Raw genomic sequence first — 25,793 nt, 5'->3', positions numbered from 1 at the left:
CCCATTTAGAAAATCACTGGGTTTTTAGGGATTCCCATATCTCGCTGCCATAAAGAGCAATTGGTTTGATTATTGATTTCAGGATTTTTAGCCAGGTTTGAATTTGACTTTCATTTGATTTGTGTTTTTAATCATTTAGAAGACTCTCCTTGCTTTTACTTTCAGATCATTCACAGATTCCTGTTGAAGTTTCCTGTTGAATTTATTTTTAGACCCAGATAAGTGTATTTGTGTGTGTGTTGGAGGACCTGGATTCCTGCTCTACAGGTGTATTTGTTTCCCCTACACCTGGATATATTTTGAGAATCATTATTCTAGTTTTAGCTTAAATCTAAGAGCCCATGTTGTGCCAGGAGCATTCGAATTAATGATTTTGCCAATTTGTTTATATAAATTGTGACGAGCATCCCGATTTCACATCAGCGTTGCCCTGCCCACACACACAGAGAAAATATCTAAGACTGCAATGTAGCAAATTTTGAGAATATGTGAGATGGGGAGAGCAATTTTTGTGCCACTGTGCCACTGATAAATTTCTCCAGTTTGTCAAGTGTTGACCGCTTGAACAACAAATCTACAAGAGCTGGGGAAGCGCTTGTAGACCCCGACATTTATCAAACCAAAAATATCTAAATCTTGACAAAAGTAGTCTTTTATAATTTCTGAATATATCTAAAAGCAAAACCTAATAAAATGCAGAAATTATGTAAAGAAACAAAAAAACAGAAAACAAAAAAGGAATCCTAAAGTCTCTATATACAGTATATATATGGGGAGATATAATGTTACAAGACTACCACTCAGGTTTTTTTACTCCACCAGATGGCACAATTCTCACTTCAAAAAAGGCTTCATTCACTTTCGCCTGCTAAGGAGCTGAGTGTAACACCTAAACGAAGAGGACCAGTCAAAATTCTAAAAGTTACATAATTTTACTCTTATTCCCAGATTTAAGAATAAGAGTGATTAACAAAGCTCCTAAGAATCCTCTCAGAGAGTAGGGGTGCTCCGATCACGATGCGCAAATCCACTTCATTTTCAGCGTTTATTGGCGCATCTTCTCAGTTAACAACGGCTGCTCTATGTGAAATCACGCACCTGATGGAATTTACCGCTGATTAGAGAACCGGCTTTACTGAAGAGATGCGCATTAACGATCGGCCGATCGTGATCGGAGCACCCCTATCAGAGAGATCTAGGAATCAAGGAATCTTAGTTTAAGAGTGATTCAGGACCAATCTGGGATCAACTCTGAGTGAGGAAAAGAAAAAACTTTCATTTTAGTGAAGAGGCGGGGCTGAGCCTGTTGCTATGACACATATTTCTGAAGGCTGTGATTGGTTGTCCAAGAAGAAAAATGGGGAAAAAAGAGCACTTTGAAATGGGGTCTATTTCTTTCTACTTTACCCTAATCTCTCTCTCTCTCTCTCTCTCTCTCACACACACACGCACACACAGACACACACACACACACAGTGCTTAACACATGTATTAGACCAGCTGTCATAAAGAGACAGAAGTATTGGACCAGGTCTTCCCTTACGAAAGGAAAATATGTTTACCAATATATTTCTTAAAATATATTGTGATATATTGTAATATATTATTTTTCCTTTTTATTTCTAATATTTTATATATTTGAATACATTTAATAATATATTGATGACACATATATTATATAATATATTGCAAAATATACAAATGATTGCCGCTTTCAATATATTGCAATATATTGGAAAAAAATTATATATATAAGAATATATGCCTAATATATTACATGATATTTTCCAATATACTGCAATATATTTTTGTTTCATAAGGGTTTCTAAGTGTTCAGCTGTGTCCTGTTGCATTAATTCTTCAGACATTAAAAGAAGGGAATGTGTCTTATCAGTTATATCCATTGCTTCTTCATTCTAAGTCTTGCATTTGACGATGACACACAAACCAGGATGAAGACGAGGAAGCTGACTCTGAAAGAAAGGCAAGCAATTTGGATGCTAAAAGAAAAGAGTCAATTATAACTATATGAAAAGCAAAGAGCAAGGAGAAATCAAGAGTTTGGAAACTACCGGCGACATCAGCAACGACAAGCTGATAAAACAACAGTAGTTGATGACAGACAAATCATAAAAGCTGTGAAAATGAACCCTAAACAACATGTCTGTAAAATCACCAACCACCATTTCAAAGCTTAAGAACAAGAGTCCGGTAATATCTATGGGCTGCAGACTCGCTGCTCTGATTGCATGCAGGGGATCTGCAACTAAATATTAGCTTTTAATCTTTTACTGCCTTATATTCAACTGTTCCTCTACTTTTGCTCACATCAAACAGTGGGATGAACTCTTAAAGTGCTGTCCTTTTTATTTGGTAAAACATGAATGTGTCAAAAGACCTAATAATAAAATGTGACATTCTGTAGTTTTGTCGCATATTCATCTTTTAATCATATTTGCAAATGTCTTGACTCCACAGCAGAGAAAGTGATTTTGTCTTTTCTGTTTCAATACGTATGGAGGGAACTGTATAAAGATTCTAGTTGCTGTGGCAAAAACCTTACATTGGGTGGTGGTCTAAATTTGTTAAGAACTGAACACACACACACACACACACACACAGACAGACAGATAGATAAGTGTTGTAGTGTCTTATTTTCTGCAACATTTCTTCACCCTTTCTTTCTTTCAGCCATTTTCTCGTCTTCATAAGTAACTCTTCAGCTTCTTAAAAGTCCTCTTCCCTACCTCTAACACTTTTAAGGGTTAAGATGCTTTGTGAATGACTTTTATCTTTACTAGGATCTTCTCTTTAATTGTAAGGGGACACATTCGCTTATCTAAGAGTTTTCATGAATACAGACTCAGGTCTGTCAGACAGAAGCCTTTTTCTTCACCTTTATCATGTCTCTCTGTTTTTATCAGGATTATAGAGCCATGAGTTTTGTGTTTTTAAGATTACTTCAAAATTAAAATACATGTTGAGATTCCTGCAGTTAGTTTCTTTGTGTTTTGCTCGAACTGTTTTGAACACGTTTAAACAACCCATTAGTAAGTTAAAATAGTACTAAACAGTATTAAACAAATATTGAAGAGTATAAAACAGAATTAAACTCTCAAAAGATAAGACAAGTGTATTTATCAGCAGTGTGAATGTAACATCTGAGCATCTCTCGATCAGATCTGTAACATTTAGAGAGAGTTTATGAGGACAATGATATTTAACTCACCCTTCACTGAGAGAGAAACAGCAGAGCTTGATTGTGATGAGTTTGGTCTTTTATCTCTCTGTCCTCTACACGTGTACTGACCCTCATCAGATGTAGTTACTGCTCTGATAGTGAGAGTGTCTGTGTTTACAGTGTAACGATCAGACGACGGTAACTTTACTCTGTCTTTATTCCACTCATATCTCCAGTCAGGTGTCCAGTAATATCTCCGGTCATATGCCAGGCCATTTGTCTTTCTCCAGTAACTGTAAGAGTCAATCACACATTTCAGACTCACTCTCTCTCCAGTGAATACAGGACTCTTTGGATCTACAGTCAGAGTAGATCTGGGTAAATCTGTGAAGAAAGAAGAAGCAGAGCTCTGATCTGATCATCTGAGTTCCTGTGTTCATGTGACACTGATGTTAAAGAGGAGAGATGTGGAGAGAGTGATGATCTCTTCTATGAACAATGTGTTTTAACATTAGACCATCAGACTTACAGTAGATATGTTGTTTTCAGAGAAGGGCATAAATACATGAAAAATACAAAAATATAATGTGGAAAAAATGTATTTAAATACAAATTCAGTATTTTGTATTTTGAAAATACACGAAGTACATGTGAAACTGGCCATACAGTGAAGTTATCCGTATAGGCCCTGGACCTTTTCTGAATAATGGCAAAAAATAATTGTGTATATATATATATATATATATATATATATATATATATATATATACTTAGATGTGTAGAACTGCTTTTGTTTTCATTTTACACATCTTCCCTTCCCCTGACATGTAAGAATTGTAAAACACTATTTCCTTTTTTTTTTCTTTTAGTTCTTGTTGTATATAAAGTTTATTCAAATTAGAACGTTTATATAAATGTATATATTAAAATTAGAAATCGTTAATATAGCATTTAAAACTATATGCTCCAAGGATTATTATTATTTTTATTTTTATTTTTTTGTGCTGTATCATTCATCAGTGTCTTCATAAATGCACTCAATCACTAAACTAAACTGATGCCGACAGACAGTGATTAAACTAATTATTTTTTTCTCTATTAACATATTTGCATAGACAGGTGAAAGCAATCAATTAATTTTGTAAAGGTGACATTCATTAAGCACCAGGTTTGCACGGCTTACTTCTGTGTTGAAATAAAGTTATACTCGATCTTAAAAAGCTGCCTGCTGCCAGAGAGATTGTGAAGGGAGGATGGGGATCTTCTTTCAAAGCTAGCCTGCTATTGCTAGCCTTTCCAAAATCACCTACCCTAACTTTAACTGAAGGCAAATGTGAATGATAAACTATTTTAACTTTAACATGTTCAATTGACCATGACATCCCCATCTTATATTACTCCAGGATAGTCTCTCACTCAACCCTGAGTTGTATGTGTATGTATTGTATGTTCTCATGTGATGACTGTCGTGTCTGAACTATCTGATGCACCAAATCACACCCTGATAAAGAGGCTGACTGGCACAAAGTAGTTTATGCATTTTGAAAATACAAAAATACTAATCTTAAATGTATTTATATACAAATTACATTTGATTTTTAGTATTACACAATATAATAGTATTTTGTATTTCAAAAACGTATGTTAAATGCATGTATCTGAAATACAGATACATCTGAATTCTCATGTAGAAGCGAGAGTTTATGAGGACAATGATATTAAACTCACCCTTCACTGAGAGAGAAACAGCAGAGCTTGATTGTGATGAGTTTGGTCTTTTATCTCTCTGTCCTCTACACCAGTAATCACCCGCATCAGATGATTCAGATCCTTCAATAGTGAGAGTGTTTCTGTTTACAGTGTGATGCTCAGACACTTTAGTTCTGCCTTTATACCACTCATATTTCCAGTCTCTGTGATCAGACTCAATCTCACACGTCAGAATCACTCTCTCTCCAGTGAATACAGCAGTGTCTGGAGTCACAGTCAGTTTAGATGTTGGTAAATCTGTGAAGAAAGACAAAAAAATTTAAACAGCCATTTCAGTGGAAAGAATTACTTTGTAAATGTGTTATAAAGCAATATAGTTTATACATTAATGTAATTTCATAATGCTTGTGTTTTATGCATGTGTGTGATAAGTTTTGTGATCTCAGTTTATTTGAGGAGGCTGTGGCTCCGTCATGAAGTGTCTCAGGATTCTCAATAACAGTCTCTGTGTGCTGCTTCATGAGAGCGACTATACGTCTGTGCTATTATTTTCTTTTCTTTCTTTTATCTATGTATAATCAAAATCATTATCATTTAGTTCTTCAGTTTAATCCATTATTCATTTGTATTATTTTACTTACTTTACCCGCTTGTGCAATGCTTTCTATTGTTGTTACGATTGTTTGGTTTCAGAACATATTTCCCTCCGTCAGGAAGAGAACGTCTATATTTCAAGGTGTTTAACGTCACAGACTGATGTTGTTTGAAACAGCTCTGTCTCAGGATCTGATAAAGTGACTGGATGCAGATATGATCAAACATCTGAATGTAGAGTTAGATCAGGAATGGACTTCAATACAGTGTTAATTTCGTTGACTAAATATTTTCGTCATTATTTTCGTCACGAATATATTTTTGCTGACGAAAACGAAACGAAAACTAAAATAGAAGGCACTGATAGAGACTAAAACTATGACTAAATTGATTGACATTATCGTCAACGAATAAAGGACGAGACGAAAATAGACTGTGACGAAAATCAAATCAGCAGACGGGAGAGATGCGAGGAATGAGCAAAAGAACCGGCAAAACAGAACAGACTGCATGAGAGAAGAGAACCAATCAGAGCCTGACTTATTGAGACGTGAAGCGAAGGTTTTCGGCATTCGAAGAGGTGATAGGGACTTTAAGCACCAGCCTCTGGTGGAACGGCAACGCCATTCTGGCGTTGTATTGCGCCTGCGCGAATTTAACTGCTACTTTGTGACGTTCTAATTTAACGGTCTACTACGGGAGAACAGCTGATTTGCCAGAGTCGCTACAACGTGAGAGGTTAGGTAAATAAATGTTATGTTTTTAGACTTATTTACATCATACAATATTAAAAACTCCTCTTCTGACAAAATATTGTCATTTAACGCCAAAAGCAATCCTTCTCTTGCTTTTTTAAATTATATATTTTTTTGGATCTCAATAAATGAATTAATGCTGCGTTGCGCTGTTCTGTTTTACCGTTGCTTCGTGACTTTTACGTTCTTGGCTACAGCGGTGTGACGGCAAACTTCCGGTCGCTGTAGCCGTTCCATTCGCAGCTGTTGCTTAAAGTCCCTACTGTCTAAAAGAGCGACAAAATGTCCACAGCTCACTTCACGTTTGACGACGAACAAAACAAAACAAAGTGTAAAGCACGCAGAGCGCTCATTCGTGGCAAGAACACAACCAATTTGAAAAGACATTTACAGACGAGCCACCCGGACATTTTCTCAAATGTAATTTTACAACGATGTTCTTTTGTTTATTGAGCTAAGCAAAATTGGAATAGTGCAGTGCGTAGATGTTGTAGCATTAAATATTACGAACTGAAAAGTAATGTAAAATAGCCCCTTCTTCAAATTAGATGCGAGCACAATACTAATACGTAATATCATGATAAATACATTTGATTAATACCAATGTTTAGTATATTTTATAATGTTCTACTTGTTGACAATATCACAAATATTTCTATATTAGTCATGTGAAACATGAATGTTCACATCCTATCATTATACATACAAATCTAGCAATATTGTAGTATTTAAAACATACAATATTGCTAGACAAATGAATACCTTATAAAATCTTGTTACTTTTTTTATCCACCTAGCTGCCAACTTGTTAAATATTTACTTTAAATGTATGCACATATTGTTCAGCTCAGCTGTAAGCTTTAAGGTCCTGGACCTAACATTATTTTTCTTTTATTGATGGTCAATTGGCAGCTAGTTATTGTTTATATTATCATGACAGTGTTTGTTGCTGCATAAAAGCTTTTGAATCGAAATAAAGACACAGTTGTGTTGAAATAAAGTTGAATTTGTGTTTTATATATTTTTGTTAAGTTTGTTTCCTATACCAGCTGTAAAAAATTGTCTAGTAAATCTGTTATTGATTTTAGTCTTATTTTAGTCGACTAAAATACCAAGCAATTTTAGTCGACTAAAATACCAAGCAATTTTAGTCGACTAAAATAAGACTAAAATTAAAACAAATCAGATGACTAAAACTTGACTAAAACTAAAAAGAATTATAGTCAAAAGACTAAGACTAAAACTAAATTAAAATTTTGTGTCAAAATTAACACTGCTTCAATAAGATTTTTGTAATTCAGGAGCACGTTGTCAGTTATTCCTTCCTTGTAGTCTATTATTATTATTATTATTATTATTATTATTATTTTATATATAGGCTTAAAACATTAAACCAAACATATAGAATCTAGATTTAATTAACACTGATTAATTAAAACAGCTCGCAGTACAATCTGTGCCATTCAGCCTGAGCTCAGGTCAAGCACATGAAGAGGACCATGACTTTTTTTTTTTTTTTTCAGTACAAAGCCTGGTTTACATTGGCCTAATAAATAACAGTATGTAGCATTCAAATTCAAGTAGCCAACATTGTGAAATGGAAACATCTGGATTTGTGCCAAATGAGAGAGTAAGGAAGAAGATTGTAGGGCCAAATAATAATAATAATAATAATAATAATAATAATAATAATAATAACCTTTTCCAGAATAAAGCCTATAATGTGAGATTAAACTCATTAAATATCCAGAAAAATTCAGAAATGAAATATTGAGAATAAAAATAATTAAATATCGAGAATAAAGTCATTCATCAGTCAACTTAATCTTTGCAGCCTGACTCAGACACTGACTCAGAAAATAGTTTAGTAATAAGTAGATTATATAAAATCTATTTATACAATCCGCTTCAAAGCAGAATAGGCTTTAACCTATAAAACACTTGTTTAGTATAGTTTAGTTTAAGTTAATTTAATAATTTAATTAACTATAAATGTGTGATTATTAAGCTTTCTAAAACAAGTTTAAAATCACTAATAACTGCACAATATTTGTCCTATAAAGCAGGCTTAACCAAACTGAGGTTTGTGAGAAAACTGCAGGGGGTTGTGAGTTGATGGAAAGCTAATAATTAAATCAAATAAATAAATAAATCAAAATAAAACGTATTATTATATAATAAGTACATAGTATGTACATGAGGAACATGACTGTAAAATAAAGTGCTACCGAAATATTAATAAAAACAATTCTGGCATATTTCAAGTAAATATTTTATGTCAAAAGCGTTCAGCTAAAAATAAAATGAAATGAAAAAGGTTTGTGAATCACTGCTTTACAGAAACAGAGCACTGCATGTAGAAAGAAAAATGACTAAAGGCCCTTTCAAGAGCGATAACTTTAAAGAAAACTGTAACTAACAAAGTTTTCATAGTTTTAATTCTAACAGACCAGCAGAGTTACACCACAAAATAACAATAAAAACAAAAGGAATTACCGTAATTCCTCAAATAAAAAACGGTAGTCAAATAAACACCGGGCCTCTTATAGTGGCCGGGGGCGTGCTAAACACGGACAAATAAAGGCCGGTCTTAAATAAAGATCAGGGAAAAATGTGTGTGGATAATCAGCAGAGCCAGATAACGAACGTACATGCTCACTGCCAGAGCATTTCTCGTTCTCGAGTCAAAAAACGGTTGCATCGGTTTTTGGATCACCAGTATACTGAGCCTAGAACCGTTTCTGTCGGACGCGTTCGATTCGAGAACCGAGGAGCTGATGATACTGCGCATGTGTGATTCAGCGTGAAGCAGACTGACTCACAGAGCGTCTGAACCGAACTGATTCTTTTGGTGATTGATTCTGGACTGATTATGTGCTAGTGTTATGATCTCTGTCCACTGGAACACTATCACTTTTCATTTAAAACGGGTTATTTAAAACAATTACTTTTCAAACAGATGGAATTAGAAATAAAGGCCTGTCTCTAATAAAACCCTGTTACCTTCTGCAGTTCAGGTAAATAAAGGCCCCAGCTTGTATTTGAGGAATTACGGTATATCATTGATTGATTTTCAGTGATAAAAACTCTGACAGTAAATCTGAATCCAACTTTAGAGAGCTCAAAGCATTTGAAGTGACAAATGACAAAACTGCAGAGTAGAAATATAAACTGAGCTACAAATATAGATTTAAAAGAATCATCAGACTCACCTGATACAGTCAGTGTAAGAGCAGCACTGGTGTGTGATGTCTGTGAGTCTGATCTCTCTCCTCTACAGCTGTATTTACCACTAGAAGACACAGATGTGATGGTGAAGACTCTCTCAGTGAAGTCTCTGATGACTGAACCATCTTTAAACCAGCTGTATGTCCACTGAATGTCTCCTCCTCTCTGTATGACACATGTGAGAGTGACTGTCTCTCCTCTGAACACACGCTGATCTGGAGACACCTTCACTTCAGCTTTTGGTCTCTCTGTATTAATACACATATGAGGATATATTGATGAAACAACATCACTGTATCATGATCACTGTTATTAACCTATAAGAAGGTTAATAACACTGTTAAGACATTTTCTGTACTTTCTACAGTTATTACTGTAAATTCCCTTAAAGGCAAATAATCTTAATTCATTTTGCACCATGAAAAGACTCAAAAAAGCATCAAAATCTCTTAGCTATTAGAAGCAATTAGCATAAGTTTGTTATAATTATTGTTAATAGAATCTGCACTGAAGCATCAGAAACACACACGCTTCTGTCAGTCACTCAGATCATTCATGACCAGAGAAGAACTTAACTATGAGTTTGAGAGGTTTGTCTAGTTTGTTTCCTTTGTCAGTTAACTAAAACTGAAGCACATGTATGGTTACAGTAATCTTAATTACAGTAACTTACTGGGAACAGTGTCAACCCTTAAATGTCTTACAGTGGGCATTAAATTTAAGATTTGTTTGTCATTGTTATTAATTACTTCACAAATATTTGTAAATATTGGTATAACAAAACATTGATATTCATATCCAGTATGTTCACACAATTGCAAACTTTACTACATTTACATCATTTAAGAGCAGGGTAGTGGTAAGGGGGGGTTGTTATAGTAACGAACACAACTTTAACCTGCATCTGATCGATTGTGATGTCGCCCGCCGGCACATGACCGACCTTCAACGTTGAATTATGGTTGAAATAAGGTCAGTTGTTTTAACGTTGAAACAACGTTGAAAATGTTTAATGCTAAATGGTTGAAAAAGGTTAACAAACTTTTAAATAATTTATATTAAATTATTTAAGATTATTATTATTATTATTATATTTTAATCATGATAACTAAATACATGTCGCTGCTTTATCACACTGAAATAATTCTTATCGGTTGTTTTACTTTACTGATTTGATCATGATCTGGCTTTCTTCCAGGAAACTGGACAATGAATCGTATATAGTTACCAGAGTTTACAAATGGGTAACTTAAAGGACATGTAACCTGCAGAAGATAAACACCTGTGTGTGTATTTTTGTATTGCTTTATCACAGATGCCCAAGTTAGATGCTCATATGATGTTGTGCTGCTGGTAGGCAAGACAAGTTTTTATACTGTAGCACATTTCGTACACAATGGTTAAAACTTTGGTTTTGGTCCTAGGTCATTTAGTGACTTAAATACGAGTAAAATTGCTTTAAAATCAATCCTAAATGTAACTGGGAGCCAGTGTAAGGACCTGAGGACTGATGTGATATGCTCAGATGTTCTGGTTCTAGAAATCACTTAATTCAATATAAATTAATATTAATACATTTTAATTTAATCTTTGAGTAAGGTTTCTTTGTTTTTTACATTTAAGTACAGCACAGTTATGTAACTTTTATTATAACACATTTTAATTCAAACTAAGTTTTTCATTTACCTGTATGCAAGCACAGTACAGTGTTGATATTCAAACTGTGTAAATGTTAATGTGGCTGACAACAATAAATATTCTTATAAGGAATAAAACTGCCTCATTTTGAACTGTAGAGCTGTAGCTGAATAGTTTGGCTTACTACAACGCTGAAATTTAATGTTGGTCATTATGGTGGAACTTAGAGAGACAAAGATGTGTTTTTTACAAGTGTTTCTTGGTATAAAATATTTGAGAACCACTGGTTTAAAATGAAATCCTGCTTTTTAAGAACTTTTCTGTAAACCGCTTCTTCTTCCCCCTTGTAGAGTCATCAAGGATCCAGCTTTTTCTTGAAACATTGGTAAGGAATTGTTCATCTGCTTAATTGCACTGTCACTTCTGCTAGAGAGATTCATTCATCTTGTGTGATAGGTTTTGATTTTACTTAGTTAAATGAAAATGTACTTTATTTTTATTTGTACTTGTTTTACTGAATACACTGTATAGCTAGTGTTCTAAAACAGTGTATTTGAGGGGCTCTGAAAACACTGCTTGTGTATAATTTGTTATTGTAAACTTTCATCTGAATACATTAAATAAGTGTTTAATGAATAGAGTTGTGCACTTTGTTTCCAACCTTACTTGTTATTGATTGTGTTATTTATTTTGCATTCAGTTTATATTTTATGAGGATTTATTTTGTATTATTTTAAACAGGACAGTACAGAAAGCGCACAAGTGGGAGAGAGTGGAGGGGACGGGTCAGAAGTGACCTGGAGCTGGGACACTTCTGAAGCACAACCACACATGCAACATATATGCATGCATAACAATGTAATACCAAATTTATAATTTATGTAGCCTACATTACAATTAATATTATTACAAATGCCTGTAAAGGGCTCCAAAAAGGTCTGATAATTGCCGATGTAACACTTGCAATCCACTTAATATTTCATTTTTGGTCACCTTTTTGCTATAGAAATGCCTCTATAATTTCTTCAAGAAAAACATGTGGACATCACAGCCCTTACAAAGATTATTCTTTGGTTTAATTGAAGTAAAATTTTCTTCTGTGTCAGTTATGAACGCTTGAGACTACAAAAATCAATCATACAACTGTATTAGTAAATCATAGCCATAGGTTACTGTCTAGCTACAATTGTAATTTGTAAATAATAAAATGTAATTACAATTTAGTTATTTACTTTTATATTTTATTAAAGGTCTATTTTGACCCCTATAGTTTTTTTTTACTTCCAGAATAATTTGGGGAGGGGGCACAACAATACAGTTCTGCTTAGGGCACTCATTTGAGCAGCAGTGGCCCTGGCCCCAAGCCCGGCCCGAAGGACGTAAAAAAGTCTCTAGACCAGCCTAAAAGTTTAACTTTTAAAACTCGTTGTCATCCTAACATCAAACAGCTTTACTCATTCTTAAACACAGAGTGCTATACTGTCTATCAGCTATGAATATTTTAGTCTTTCAAAGGACAAAATTGGTGGAAAATGAGACCTAAATAACATCAAATGTGGGCTGGGATCGAGGCTCTCTAGAAGCGTGAGGCACTGTGCGGTCGCACACTTGGCACAGACCTTGCGACCGTACTGTTTAAGAGTGTAAACGTGCAATATAATGAGGTCATGTGACAGTTTGAGTCACTATTGTTGTAAGATTTGATTTGTTTCCCATGAAAAATAATAATATAAAATAATAAGAGTTTATACTGAGCTGAATTTGGTAAACAGTAAGAGTTTTCCATTTTGATCAAATCCACAGTCTCTCAGTTGGACATGTGATCATATTAGAGAGAGTTTATGAGGACAATGATATTAAACTCACCCATCACAGAGAGAGAAACAGCAGAGCTTGATTGTGATGAGTTTGGTCTTGTATCTCTCTGTCCTCTACACGTGTACAGACCTTTATCAGATGTAGTTACTGCTCTGATAGTGAGAGTGTCTGTGTTTACAGTGTAACGCTCAGACGACTGTAACTTTCTGCCTTTATACCACTCATAGCTCCAGACACTGTAATATGGCCACTTATATCTCTGGTCTGTCAGGTAATTTCTCAATTTCCAGTCTCTGTAAGACTCAATCACACACTTCAGATTGGCCGTCTCTCCAATGAATACAGGACTGTCTGGAGTCACAGTCAATAAAGATTTTGGTAAACCTGTGAAGAAAGACACAAATATAACGTGACTCAAACTGCTCTTTTAGTGGAAAACATTTTGTAAATGTTTTATAAAACTACAATTCATTATTTTAAGTCATATTTCATAATATTGGCTGTGTTTTATTTGTGTACTGTCATTAGTTTTCTTATTTCAGTTTTTGAGGAGGCTCTGGTTAAGTCTTGAAGGATCTCAGGAAATACAGAATTATATTAGACACATATGATTTCACTCACTACATTCATTTAAACTATTTTAATTACTGAATTAAATTAATTTTATTTTAATTAATTACAATTAATAAACAAATAAGTTTGAATGTTTGATCTTCTGGATTCATCATATTTGATGTGCAATAATCATATTTCAGGTCAAATTAAATCTGTCTAAACTTTCACTTTCATTAATCTACAGATGATATACTGTCACTTTCTACAATAATTATTGTTGTATTTGTGTATTATGATATATTGTGACTCAACATATTGTTATACTTCTGGAAGTCTCTCTGTAATGAAGCGGCTGATGAAAGGCGTATGTGTTTTAAAGATGCATTATTATTTATTCTTTGGCTTCTTATATTTTTTCCTCATAATTTATCTTTTGCCTTAATGTTCTTTATGAGGATAAATCCAGAGAATACCATTCTTAAGCATCTCTTCCATCGCTAGAATGCAACCATACAACCAACACTAACTGTATGCAATATAATTGTCATAAATATACTTGACAGAAATGGTCCTGATTAAACTGTCTGTGAATGAATCTCAATCTCACTTCAGCTGCTTCAGTTTCTTTCTGCAGTGGAAACATCAGTTTAGTTGATATTGATTCAATTTGATTGGAAACAGCCCTATAAATTCTTACATTTTATTAATAATTAAGTTAATGTAATATGAAAGATGATGCATACATTAAATAAGGTTAGTAATTGTGTAAAAGCTGTAGTCACAGAGTCTCTGAGCAGAAACATGAATGTCCAGCTCTGTGTGTAATCATAGAGACAGAGACTACAGTAAAAGTAAAGAGAGAGACTGTCTCTCCTCTGAACACACACTGATCTGATCTGATCTCACCTTCACTACAGCTTCTGATCTCCATCTATTAATACACTTATGAGCAAATATTGAGAGAAACAGCATCACAGTATCATGATCACTGTTATGAACTCACAATCATTATGAGGAAAATAATGCACTAAATTAAATATCTGGTTTGCTTGTAGTTGGTGTTGATTATTAAAAATGTTTCCTATTATTGGTAACACCTAAATGAAACACTGATTTGTATATTAAGTCAACATTTATGTTCATTAATTCACATATTACACAATTTCATAGCGTATAACATTAACATAATTTAAGAGTATCATAAACTTTCAATATTGTCAAATAGGTTTCTTTATGAGGACAATGATATTAAACTCACCCTTCACTGAGAGAGAAACAGAGCTTGATTGTGATGAGACTGATCTTCCTTCTATGTTTCCTCTACACGTGTACTGACCCTCATCAGATGATTCAGATCCTTCAAGAGTGAGAGTGTTTTTCTTTACAGTGAGACGCTGAGACACTTGAATGTATGTGTCTCCTTTCCACCACACATATCTCCAGTCTCTGTCAGACTCAATCACACACGTCAGAATCACTCTCTCTCCAATGAAGACAGCAGTGTCTGGAGTCACACTCAGAGTAGATCTGGGTGAATCTGTGAAGAAAGACAAAAAAGTCTGAAACAGCAGTTCAGAGGAAAGAATAACTTTGTATTTGTATGACACTATATAGTGTTTTTTTTTTTCTTTTCTTCAATAGCTTGTGTGTTTTCTTAGTCGAGTCAGAGTGAAATGCTGTGCTGACAGAGACTCATGAACACTTTTACTCGTGCACAGAGACCAACGGTCAAGGTCAGGATGCTTTTTATAAAATGTTCAGTATTGATTTGTTTTTCCACCAAACCCCTGAACACGTGCTGTTTCTGAATACAGTGTTGCAGAACGGGGATATTCAGTATATGCAGTGCATAGAGGCTAAAAATATTTAATAAAATGTTATAAATAATCAGAAGCTATGCTGTTAAGAATAATGTAATGAAACATTTTTATTTAAATGTTTTTAGCTTTTTTATTGAGTTCAAAATGTATAATAAATATATATAGTACTCTACATATCAGCCGTAGCTCAGCGCTCACACTTCATTAAGCTCCGTTAACATTACAAGAGACACGCAACGAGAAAGAGACATGTTCCCCTTCACTTCAATGAGGAGCTGGTGATTTCTGGAGACATGAGCGACAGCGACCGTTGGTGACCGGATGGGGCGTGTCCAGCGATGGGACAAAGTTGAGAATCCTTCAACTTTATGCAAATGAAGAACAACTTTTGGGAGCGACAGCCAATAGGAAAGAAGATGATAGAGCTCATGTGATCGCTCTCCTCTCAGCTCCAGCAGTGAAAATGTATTATTATCAGCTGGAACAAGTTCATGTAGTAAGATTTTTGAATCTTACTACGAATGTGTATCGACTCTAAATTAAATTTTAGAATTCATATTCAGAAATTGATGAAAAAATGCACAAAAGGAACAAAAGTCTTGAGATGTTTGTCAGGAGCTGAGAGGGGGCAAGCTGTCAGTCACTGAAAATAATTGACTGTGCTGTGATTAGGTCAAACATAGATTATGATAGTGAAGTTTACAGTTCTGTGAACAAAACCTTCCTTCAAAAGATAGAAGTAATAAACCAAGCTTTGTGGATTTGCTGTTATGCATTTAGATCTTCTCCGCTTGCTTCATTAAAAGAATTGTCTCTAGAACAGCTTAGGTTTCAGTTGAGATTGAGGTACTGGTGTAAAGGGACATCTGGAAACCATCCAGTTAGACTACTTCTGAAAGATTGTTGGAAATAATACAAAGAAATAACAAGCTTTGGTTGGGTAGTAAGGAAACAGCTTGGAGATGAAAGATCATGAAATTGCCCCCTTGGTTGTTACGTATATGCCAAGTTTTTATATGCCCTGATGAGTTTGTATCTGTCCATACACAATCTAGTTAATGGGCTTCTGGTCGTTGATTTACAGAAGGTTTTCTGTGGAGTTTGTGTCAGGGCTAGAATACAGGGATCTTGTTCACCCCTCAGTAAATGTGCAGCTGTGTCCTGTCTGAATATAGTGTGACACGAGCTGTACAAGAACACTTCTGATTGAGGTGGGTTACACCATTAAGAATTAATCTTAATTATAGATTAAATTTAGGTTTATCCAATAATTCTGTTGCATCAATCTTTAAACCTTGTTGAACTGCAGAATAACTGCATCACACATGGGGAAGTCGTGTCCGAGTGGTTAGAGAGTTTCACTCCTAACCCTAAGGTTGTGGGTTCGAGTCTCAGGCTCAGGCCGGAATATGATTATGAATATGATTATGAATATGAACAACACAAGCAGAAGTGAAAATTAGTTTAGCTAAACAGAAAAATATACAAGCATGGGGATAAAGTGGGGAAATATTTAGCATTATTAACAAAGAAAAAAATCTGACTCCTCTATCCTGTCCATTGTGGATAGTAGTACAGCCAAAGCTTTATCTAGAAGCCTTATTATAGCATACACACGAAGTAAAAGGTGCAGACAAGCCAAACAAAAAGAGATCTTAGAATCAAAGCTTAAGGATGATATACACTAAATATATGTGTACATAAATAGTGTAGTGTGTTCCAGTTATTATCAAGAGTTCATTAGATAGATTGCCTGAGGGAAGAAACTGGTCCTGTGTCTGGTCGTTCTGGTGTTCAGTGCTCTGTAGCGTCGACCAGATGGCAACCGTTCAAAGAGGGAGTGTGCTGTGTGAAGAAGGGTATAACTGCAGCCTGGAGATCTCCAAATGGGGGGGGGGGGGGGGGGACATGGCCAATGATGAAAGTCTTTGTGAAAGAAGACCCTGCCCCATTTTGGAGGTTCTGCCCACTTTTGGAGGTCACGCCCCATTTTGGAGATTTCCGGTCTGCAGTTATACCCACTTGTGGATGTGAGGGGTGCAGAGTGATTTTGCTCACTCTGGATAAGTACAGATCTTGAATGGAAGGGAGGGTTGTACCGATGATTCGCTCAATAGTCTGAACTACCCTCTGTAGTCTTCAGAGGTCGATATATCTTTAATTTTGAAAAAAAGATAAACAAGCGGAGGACTGTTCGTCATACCGACCTATTTCGCTGCTTAATGTAGATCTGAATATTCTTACTAAAATATTAGCAACATGGTTAGAATGCCTTCTCCCCACTGTAATAAATGATGACCAAACAGGCTTTACTGTAAGACGCAACTGTCAATAACATGCGGCGGCTGTTGAATGTGATACAGTTTGCCAGGCAGCAGTCAGTAGATGGTCTTGTGATTTATCTAGATGCGGAGAAGGCATTTGATCACATGGTGATCACTTCATTAAGTGATATATATTATAATGGGCCTCTTAATGCTGCGCTGACTAATGGATGCCGCTCCTCTACAATAAAAAGTTGGGAGAGGGATGAGGCAAGGCTACCCTTTACCTCCTCTTTTATTTGCTTTGATTATTAAACCTTTAGACTCCAGAGGGTTTTAAGACATTTTCTGTCATTTCTACATTTATTTACTGGTTATCATCCAGTATAATAATGCAAATTCCCTTTAAAGCAAACAACTGTAATTCCCTTTGCATCATGGGAATTTCTGTAATGTCAAACACCACATACAGAGACTAACTGTATGTTTTCATTATTATGATTATTATTATTATTATTATTATTATTATTAATTGATGTATACTAGGGCTGCACAATTATTGATAAATTATAGAGATCACGATTCTCCTACGATTCTGAACTAAATAAAATAATGTGTGACAATGTTATTGTTGTCAAATTAAAAGTGTCTAATTAATCTGAATTATTAAACATTTTGATATACACTACCAGTCCAAAAGTCTTTGAACGGTAAGAAACTGATTTCTATTGGAATATATAAATGTTTTTGTTTTAACAGCAAATCAGCATATCAGAATGATTTCTGGAAGATCATGTGACACTGAAGAATGGAGTAATGATGCTGAAAATACAGATTTGATCACAGAAATAAATTACATTGTAGGACCTCGGTGAACAGTCACGCCACTAACTGCAGAATCGGCTGCTTCGGCCAAAGTAATTATTAAGAGCTTCCTCCCATCTGCGATCTGAACACAGTTAATGATTAGCTGAGGAAAACAATGCTCAAGATTGCCTGGACCCCTTTTTGTCAGGAAAACAAATGGATAAAGGACATTGCGACATTAAGCGAAGCGATAACATGATCATACAACAGAGGAAAGGTCTGTTGCAAAATGCCCCCGCTCATGAGGAAACCAATGGGACATCGACATCCTGAGTCCCTAAAAGGGAGCTGATTTAATTAACTCTTTTTAGAAGATACAAGGACCCTGTGCATCACAGCATCACATGATCCCAATGTATGGAAACGCCCCAGGAATTGTTAATAATTAGTGGACCTCAACACAAAGAATCAATACAGGATCATCCCATGACTTTGCTTCCTGCTTACTTGCGACTCTTTCTACGAACTGAACTTTTCCACAAACTATCTCAAAAGGACAACCATTATGAAATCTGAAGGTTTAACTATATCCACAAATAATGTTTTATGTCTTTATATATGTTTGATGTGCTCAAGGTAATCGGTGCAACTTTAAACAATGTTTTATATATGGTTTTTTATAACTTTAACAGATGCTATTAAATGTGTGTAAGATATGGAAAGTTTAGTATTGAATGAAAGCTCACGTTATTTACCTAAACTTGGAGTAAAATGAAATTTCCAGATTCTGTATTGTGTGCATATTATGACACTTTATAAGGTATTAACCCAAAGATCCATCCCACATGACAATGCCGCATGATGTTTGATCGAGAAACAGTACGGGGCGTGTCTAAGCTCTGCAACAGCTTCCATTGGGAGATCGCATCATGGGATGGACCAAATCTGCTTCGATAAAACCCCAATGCTTGAACTAGTCTCTGGTCTAGTCTCTAGTCTAGTCTACAAGCGCATCGTCTCTTGGCGAGGGTTGTGTCGTGTATCGTGTCATTTGAATGCAGTGTGCTGCGCTACGCTGCTCTTCCATCTTGACCATGGCTTGAACTACCTTCACGCTGCTAGCGTTCTTGCCATCCAGAACTCAAAACCACTCCGTTGAAACCTTGTGACAGCGAAACCATGCTTGCTTGCCCCTTTTCAACCCCGGCTCCTAGCCATCAGCGTGATTGCAAATCATAAAAAACTTCAACTTTCCGTGACAGAATCTTCAAAGCTCACGCAGCGAAAACGAGAGGACTCAGAAGAAACTTTGTCCCCTTTCCCCTTCCCATTCCCCTTTCAGCTCAACACGAGCCAAGGAGACGAAACGACACCGCGGCCAGCAGCACAACCACAAGCAGGCCCCTCGCGACAAGGCAAGCAAACCAAGAAATTGCTTGGTGCCCCGAGCTGGTCTGGGGCCCCAAGACAACGACTGGTTAAGAATAAAATACAACGACACTGTGTGAGCGCCCCTTTGATCTTCAATGCAGTAACGTGTAATGACACTGTTATCAGGATCCCCCTCAAGGGGGCCCCTCTCACTAGTCACTGACAGCAGCCAGCCAACCACGTGATCTCACGTGATGGACTAATATCTGATTAAGGAAGTCACCCTTCTGCTCCATTAACAGAGACACGCAGAACATGCAGGATTCATATTATATATGTTATATAATAATTATATTATATATATATTAGTGCTGTCAATCGATTTAAAAAAATTAACTAATTAATCGCACAATTTTTTTAAAATTAATCGCGATTAATCGCGATTAATCGCAATTAAAAGACGGAAACTTTTTGGATATGTAAATGTAAAATGTAAATAATTAATGTAAACTCAAGACAAAGAAACTATTTAAATTCAAAATATGATTGTTTATTGGAATTTTTGTTTAACTTGTAACACAGATTTTCTCATGTAAACAACATACCTGCAATAAACCATCAATATCCTCCAAATTAACTGTTGGCTTGAAAGCCATATTTATTACAGAAATAAAAACACAGGCATGTAAGTACCATTTGAATTTCAAAACAATCAATGCCAATAAAAAACAAAAATGATTTCTATGTTCAATTCTAAGTGGTCTGCAAAAAAATTCCAAAGTATAGTCATTGCCAGTGCTTTAAGTGGGCCTGTACGCACTGGTACCGCCACTTCCAAATATAGCTCTTGAGCGTACCGCCACCTCTCCGTGCGCCCAGAACGTGCTTGTAGCGTACCGGTACACTCATTTGGACATCTGTTTTAATAGAGGTTTTAATCTTTTACCTGCACTGCCGATTTTCAGAGCGCCCTTCACAATGCAAGCTTCCTAATTCATCCCACCCAGAGCAGAAACTACATTACCCATTCACCCTTAAGTTACACAAGTGAATAGCGCATGTGTCGCTTTTCTCACTGTTAAGTGTCAACAACTCAACGTGGCCGGAGAAGGTGTGTGAAACTCGTTGTGAGTTATACTAAAGCAAAATCTTGAGTATTTATTGTCTGATAAACATTAAAAACTGTCTGCGGAGGTTGAGTCGTCCTGCAGACCCCGCTGGCTGTTCATTGGCTGCAGCATCTTTTTTCTAAATTCTAAAAAAATACCGTAGACGGCAAGGCACAAATTTAGATATTCATTTATCTAATTAATCTATAGCCTATGCACAAAGACAATATGATCTTTTTGTCCCCTTTTTGTTTTAAAGCTTGATGAAGAGAGAGAGCGCAAGTTGCTGCAGCTGCGAGGAGGACAGTGATGCACGTGCACAGGAGTGATTGACAGTTCGCGGCACTGTGTACAAAAAATACTCCGCTACACAATTATTTCGTTATTTTCGTTTAAGCTTTTTAACCTTAGCGTTACAGAAAGGTCTGATTTACGCACTGTTACAGTCATTGTTTTTTTTTTTGTTTTTTTTAAACAATGACATTTGAGTTCATGATTTTAATGTTGCTGTTTCTTGTGGCAGACTAAATGAAGAGTAATGTTTCTTGTGGCAGACTGAAGAGTAATCCGGCAGAGTTTTATACTGAAACTTTCCGTCTAAAAGTCCTTCCTTGGTCTTATCCATATTTCTTTCCACGTTGAACACACATAGGCCACAACTGGAAATAAAAAAAAACTGCAACCGCGTTAATTACGTTATTTTTTTTTTAACGCGTTAAATATTTCAAATTAATCGAATGCGTTAACGCGCTAATTTTGACAGCACTAATATATATATATATATATATATATATATATATATATATATATATATATATATATATATATATATATATTATAATTTCAGCGTCTACTGTCTCACTAAACAAGAAGAGAACACATGAACATCTCCAGAACTGCTCTGACCGTCACTTCATGAGCATTTGACCGTTTGATTTGAGTAAAACAGCGTCACATCACATGCACAGAACTGTAAAGGTACGTCAACCCGTCAAAATAAAAGTCCTGTTTTAGACAAGTATTTGCCAGAGATGTATTACTATTGTTCAGCAGGATGTACAGACTAATACTAAAAAAAAAAATCACACTTTTTTTTTAAGGTTTAATCACACAAAATTTCTTCAATTTTTTATTTTTAATAGTAAATCCCCACTGTTTACCAAAAAGTTAAGTTTTCTTATTTTTCAATAATTAAAATATAAATTAAATTAATGTTTTGTGTTTAATGTTTAATGTGCATCTCAGAAAATGCTTTATTTAAACCCCCAACTGAATGGCACTTAAATGCACTAAATTCATCTGTCAACTTTATTGTCATTGTTCACAGTACAAGTACAGACAGAGAAACAATGGGTAATAATTAAATGTTATTTTTGATGTATGCATTGCATTCTGTGCATTTAAAAATAAAAAAATAAGTAAAAAAAAAAGTAAACTTAGTTGTTCATTTTAAGAGACCCAAGAGTCTTATTTTCTCTTGCATAATTAATATTAATAAGCAAAAACACATTTTATCCGATTACTCGATTAATCGATGGAATTTTTGGTAGAATACTCGATTACTAAAATATTCGATAGTTACAGCCCTAGATGAAAGTGGCATAGCAAATAGCATGCTATACTATTCCACCATGATAATCTATTTACCAAATGGGGGTTATGAAAACCACACAATAAATTACGTGCATCAAACATTAGCTTGGGATGTTTTTAAGCATTGGTAGTGAACACTTGATGCTGCCTGCATCCCTTCCCTTCTAATATCAAAATATGGAAATGCTAACATATCTTTCATTTTTCGGTAAACTTTATAATAAGTAAAAATACTGTTTGCTAACAGTTAAATGACAATTAACTCAAGATTAATTAACTATCAATTTACCATCTATTAATGATTGTTATTATAAAGTGTCTACCATCTAACTTAGTTAGCAGCTATGGTTTTGGGAAACGCACCCCTGAGCTGTTGATAGTGACCTCTTTCAATATGCTAACAGTGAAATGGTAAAATGTACTTCACAGGTAATTTCAGATTTTTTCTTCAATTATTTTCCCAGCTACACCATCAACTTCATCCTCAACATCAACAGATGCATCACTTCTCAGTGCTGATGTTTCCTCTATATAGCCAAGGTACCACAAGCTCTATAATTATAGCTGATATTCTGCACAGCTCAGAGTTTAAACTGATAAGTGTGTGCTGTCATATTATTAGAAAACAAAAACAGTGCAAATCACTATTGAATTCCCACCAAACTATTTTTTCAAGCAGTATTTGCACTGTAAACTTTTTTTTATTTATATAAAGTGTGGCTGAACTTAAACTGGCTATGCTGTGGTTCCTGAAGGCTTTGTGTGCGTGCGGGGGTCGGGGGCCTCTATGTCCATTTTGCTTGGGGCCCCCAAATTCCTTCAAACGGCCCTGACCACAAGTAAAGGCAAACAAACCTCTATCTATTGCTGAAATGGTGCAAGGTCGTTGTTAAGTTGTAAAGATACACTAGGGCTCTGCTTTTATTGATTCATGATACGCCTGTGAATTTGGTAGAGATTTTCTCATTAAGTCACCTCATAAATCCGTTGCAACTGTGTGTGTATGTGTATGTATGTTTGTGTGTGTGTGTGTGTGTGTATGTATGTTTGTGTGTGTGTGTGTGTGTGTGTGTGTGTGTGTGTGTGTGTTCATTTAATTTTAGATCCATATAATCTATAGAATAGCTCAATAAGTTTAATTTATAAAGAGGTATTGTCTTGTGTGGTGTATTTTAAGATAAAACTTTGCCCAGATCCTGTGCTACCTAGCCTGTAGCGTATAAATTATCTTTCTATTTGTATTATCTTGTTCATGAAGTAAACTCAAACAGATTTGAAGGATATACTGAATTTTAAGTTCGCTGGACGAACCGTTGATGAAGTATAAACTAAATCAATTTGGACCCCGGTCAAATTAAAGCAATTCGGTTCTTTAGATTTGATTCTTCTCAAAATAAATGAGCTAATATTTCCTTACAACATTTTAAAATACATTAAAGTAGAAAGCAGTTATTTTAAATTGTAAAACTATTTCAAAACTTTACTGTTTGCTGTAGCCTACTTTGGATCAAATAAATGCAGGTTTGGTGAGCAGAAGAGACTTTAAAAAACATTACACATCTTACAGTTCAAATTTTTTTGACTGGTAACATATATAAAATATATTTAAAAACCCCAATTTTTTATATTAGAATGATGAAAAAGTTGTTTAAATCACTGATTCAACGACTCACTCATAAACCTACTTCACTTGTTTGCTTTCTGGATGAATCAACGTTTTTGAACGATTCTCTTGAATGAAATATTAATTCATTGACAAATACATTTTTAAGACAAACGTTATTTGAAGTACTTTCAAAAGGGGATTTGCTCTATTTTGATCACTGCTGCCATATAGACAACAATGTTTATATCTGAATTACAAACTGTATCCCAGTATTTCTGTGACAATATAAATGACTGTAAGAAAGAAATAATTCTGTGTAGCTGAAAAGACAGTTTGTGAAGATGTTTCTTAACCAAACATGGTAAGAGCTCTCTCTGTGTCTCAGTGGGAGCACGGATTTGATTTATTGGTAATTCTTTGTCAAAGGTTTAACAGACTCAGGGAATCGTTATCATTAGGTATGAGATCGAGCGGGTGTCTTAATCAAGATTGCGATCTTTTAACGATTAATCATGCAGCTCTACTGTATTTGCTGTAATTGCCTCTTTTGGTACCACATTGAAAGTTTTAATTTTTTTCATTTATCTTATTTGTGGGTTTGAGTCTCAGGCCGGCAATACCCCGACTGAGGTGCTCTTGAGCAAGACACTGAAGCCCCAACTGCTCCCCAGGCGGCAGAGCATAAATGGCTGCCCACTGCTGTGTGTGTGTGTGTGTGTGTGTGTGTGTGTGGGTTAAATGCAGAGCACGAGTTCTGAGTATGGGTCACCATACTTGTGTCACCTCACTTCAAAAAAAAAAAAAAAAGAAACAGAGCGAGTGCTTGAATTACTACAAATATACCGGCATCAGTTTACTGTCACTGCAGGTTTTGTCCCTGAACTGAACCCATGAGTGGAAAAGATCTGGAGGAAATCTGCGCGGTGAGTAGAAGCACCTTACAAGAGTATATATATATATTTTTTTTTTTTATGGAATTTAATATTTACTTTATTTTGTGTGTGTTTTAAAGGCAACGGTATTAATATCCAGTATGTTCTGTTGTATTCACAGATCATACAGTTAATTTAAGAGTATAAAAAGTGTGCTGAAATAAATGTGCAATGTGATGTGATTAGTTTCACATGAAGAAAAAAACAGAATAGAGTTTACACTGAGGTGAATTTGGTAAACAGTAAGAGTTTTCCATTTTGATCAAAACCACAGTCTCTCAGTTGGATGTGATCATATTAGAGAGAGTTTATGAGGACAATGATATTAAACTCACCCGTCACAGAGAGAGAAACAGCAGAGCTTGATTGTGATGAGTTTGGTCTTGTATCTCTCTGTCCTCTACACGTGTACAGACCTTTATCAGATGTAGTTACTGCTCTGATAGTGAGAGTGTCTGTGTTTACAGTGTAACGATCAGACGACTGTAACTTTACACTGTCTTTATACCAATCATATCTCCAGTCAGGTGTCCAGTAATATCTCTGGTTATAAATCTTGTCAATTCTCCATCTCCAGTCTCTGTTAGACTCAATCACACACTTCAGTCTCACTCTCTCTCCAGTGAATACTGTATTGTCTGGAGTCACAGTCAGATTAGATCTGGGGGAATCTGTGAAGAAAGACACAAATATGAAGTGACTCAAACAGCTCTTTCAGGGGAGAATATTTTGTAAATGTTTTATAAAACTACAATTCCTTATTTTAAGTCATATTTCATAACATTGGATCTGTTTTATTTGTGTACTATCAT

The 25,793-nt window shown here is 35.3% G+C and overlaps 1 protein-coding gene across 1 annotated transcript in view; it reads right to left on the bottom strand.

The window, feature by feature from the left end:
- Positions 1-25,793, bottom strand: part of LOC113096657 (carcinoembryonic antigen-related cell adhesion molecule 5-like) — a 66,024-nt gene that overhangs the window by 23,183 nt on the left and 17,048 nt on the right. Inside the window, exons 4-8 of the mRNA XM_026262069.1 lie at positions 25,317-25,652; positions 14,738-15,016; positions 12,973-13,308; positions 9,453-9,716; positions 4,910-5,188 (exon numbers count right to left, since the gene is read on the bottom strand). Of these exons, the coding sequence (XP_026117854.1) occupies positions 4,910-5,188; positions 9,453-9,716; positions 12,973-12,976 (547 nt within the window). The 5' untranslated portion in view covers positions 12,977-13,308; positions 14,738-15,016; positions 25,317-25,652. The remainder of the gene's footprint in view (positions 1-4,909; positions 5,189-9,452; positions 9,717-12,972; positions 13,309-14,737; positions 15,017-25,316; positions 25,653-25,793) is intronic.

Source organism: Carassius auratus, unplaced genomic scaffold (assembly GCF_003368295.1).
Source record: "Carassius auratus strain Wakin unplaced genomic scaffold, ASM336829v1 scaf_tig00216014, whole genome shotgun sequence".
Classification (NCBI taxonomy): domain Eukaryota; kingdom Metazoa; phylum Chordata; class Actinopteri; order Cypriniformes; family Cyprinidae; genus Carassius; species Carassius auratus.
Note: the sequence above shows the minus strand (reverse complement) of the source record. Positions and strands in the feature narration are given on the sequence as shown.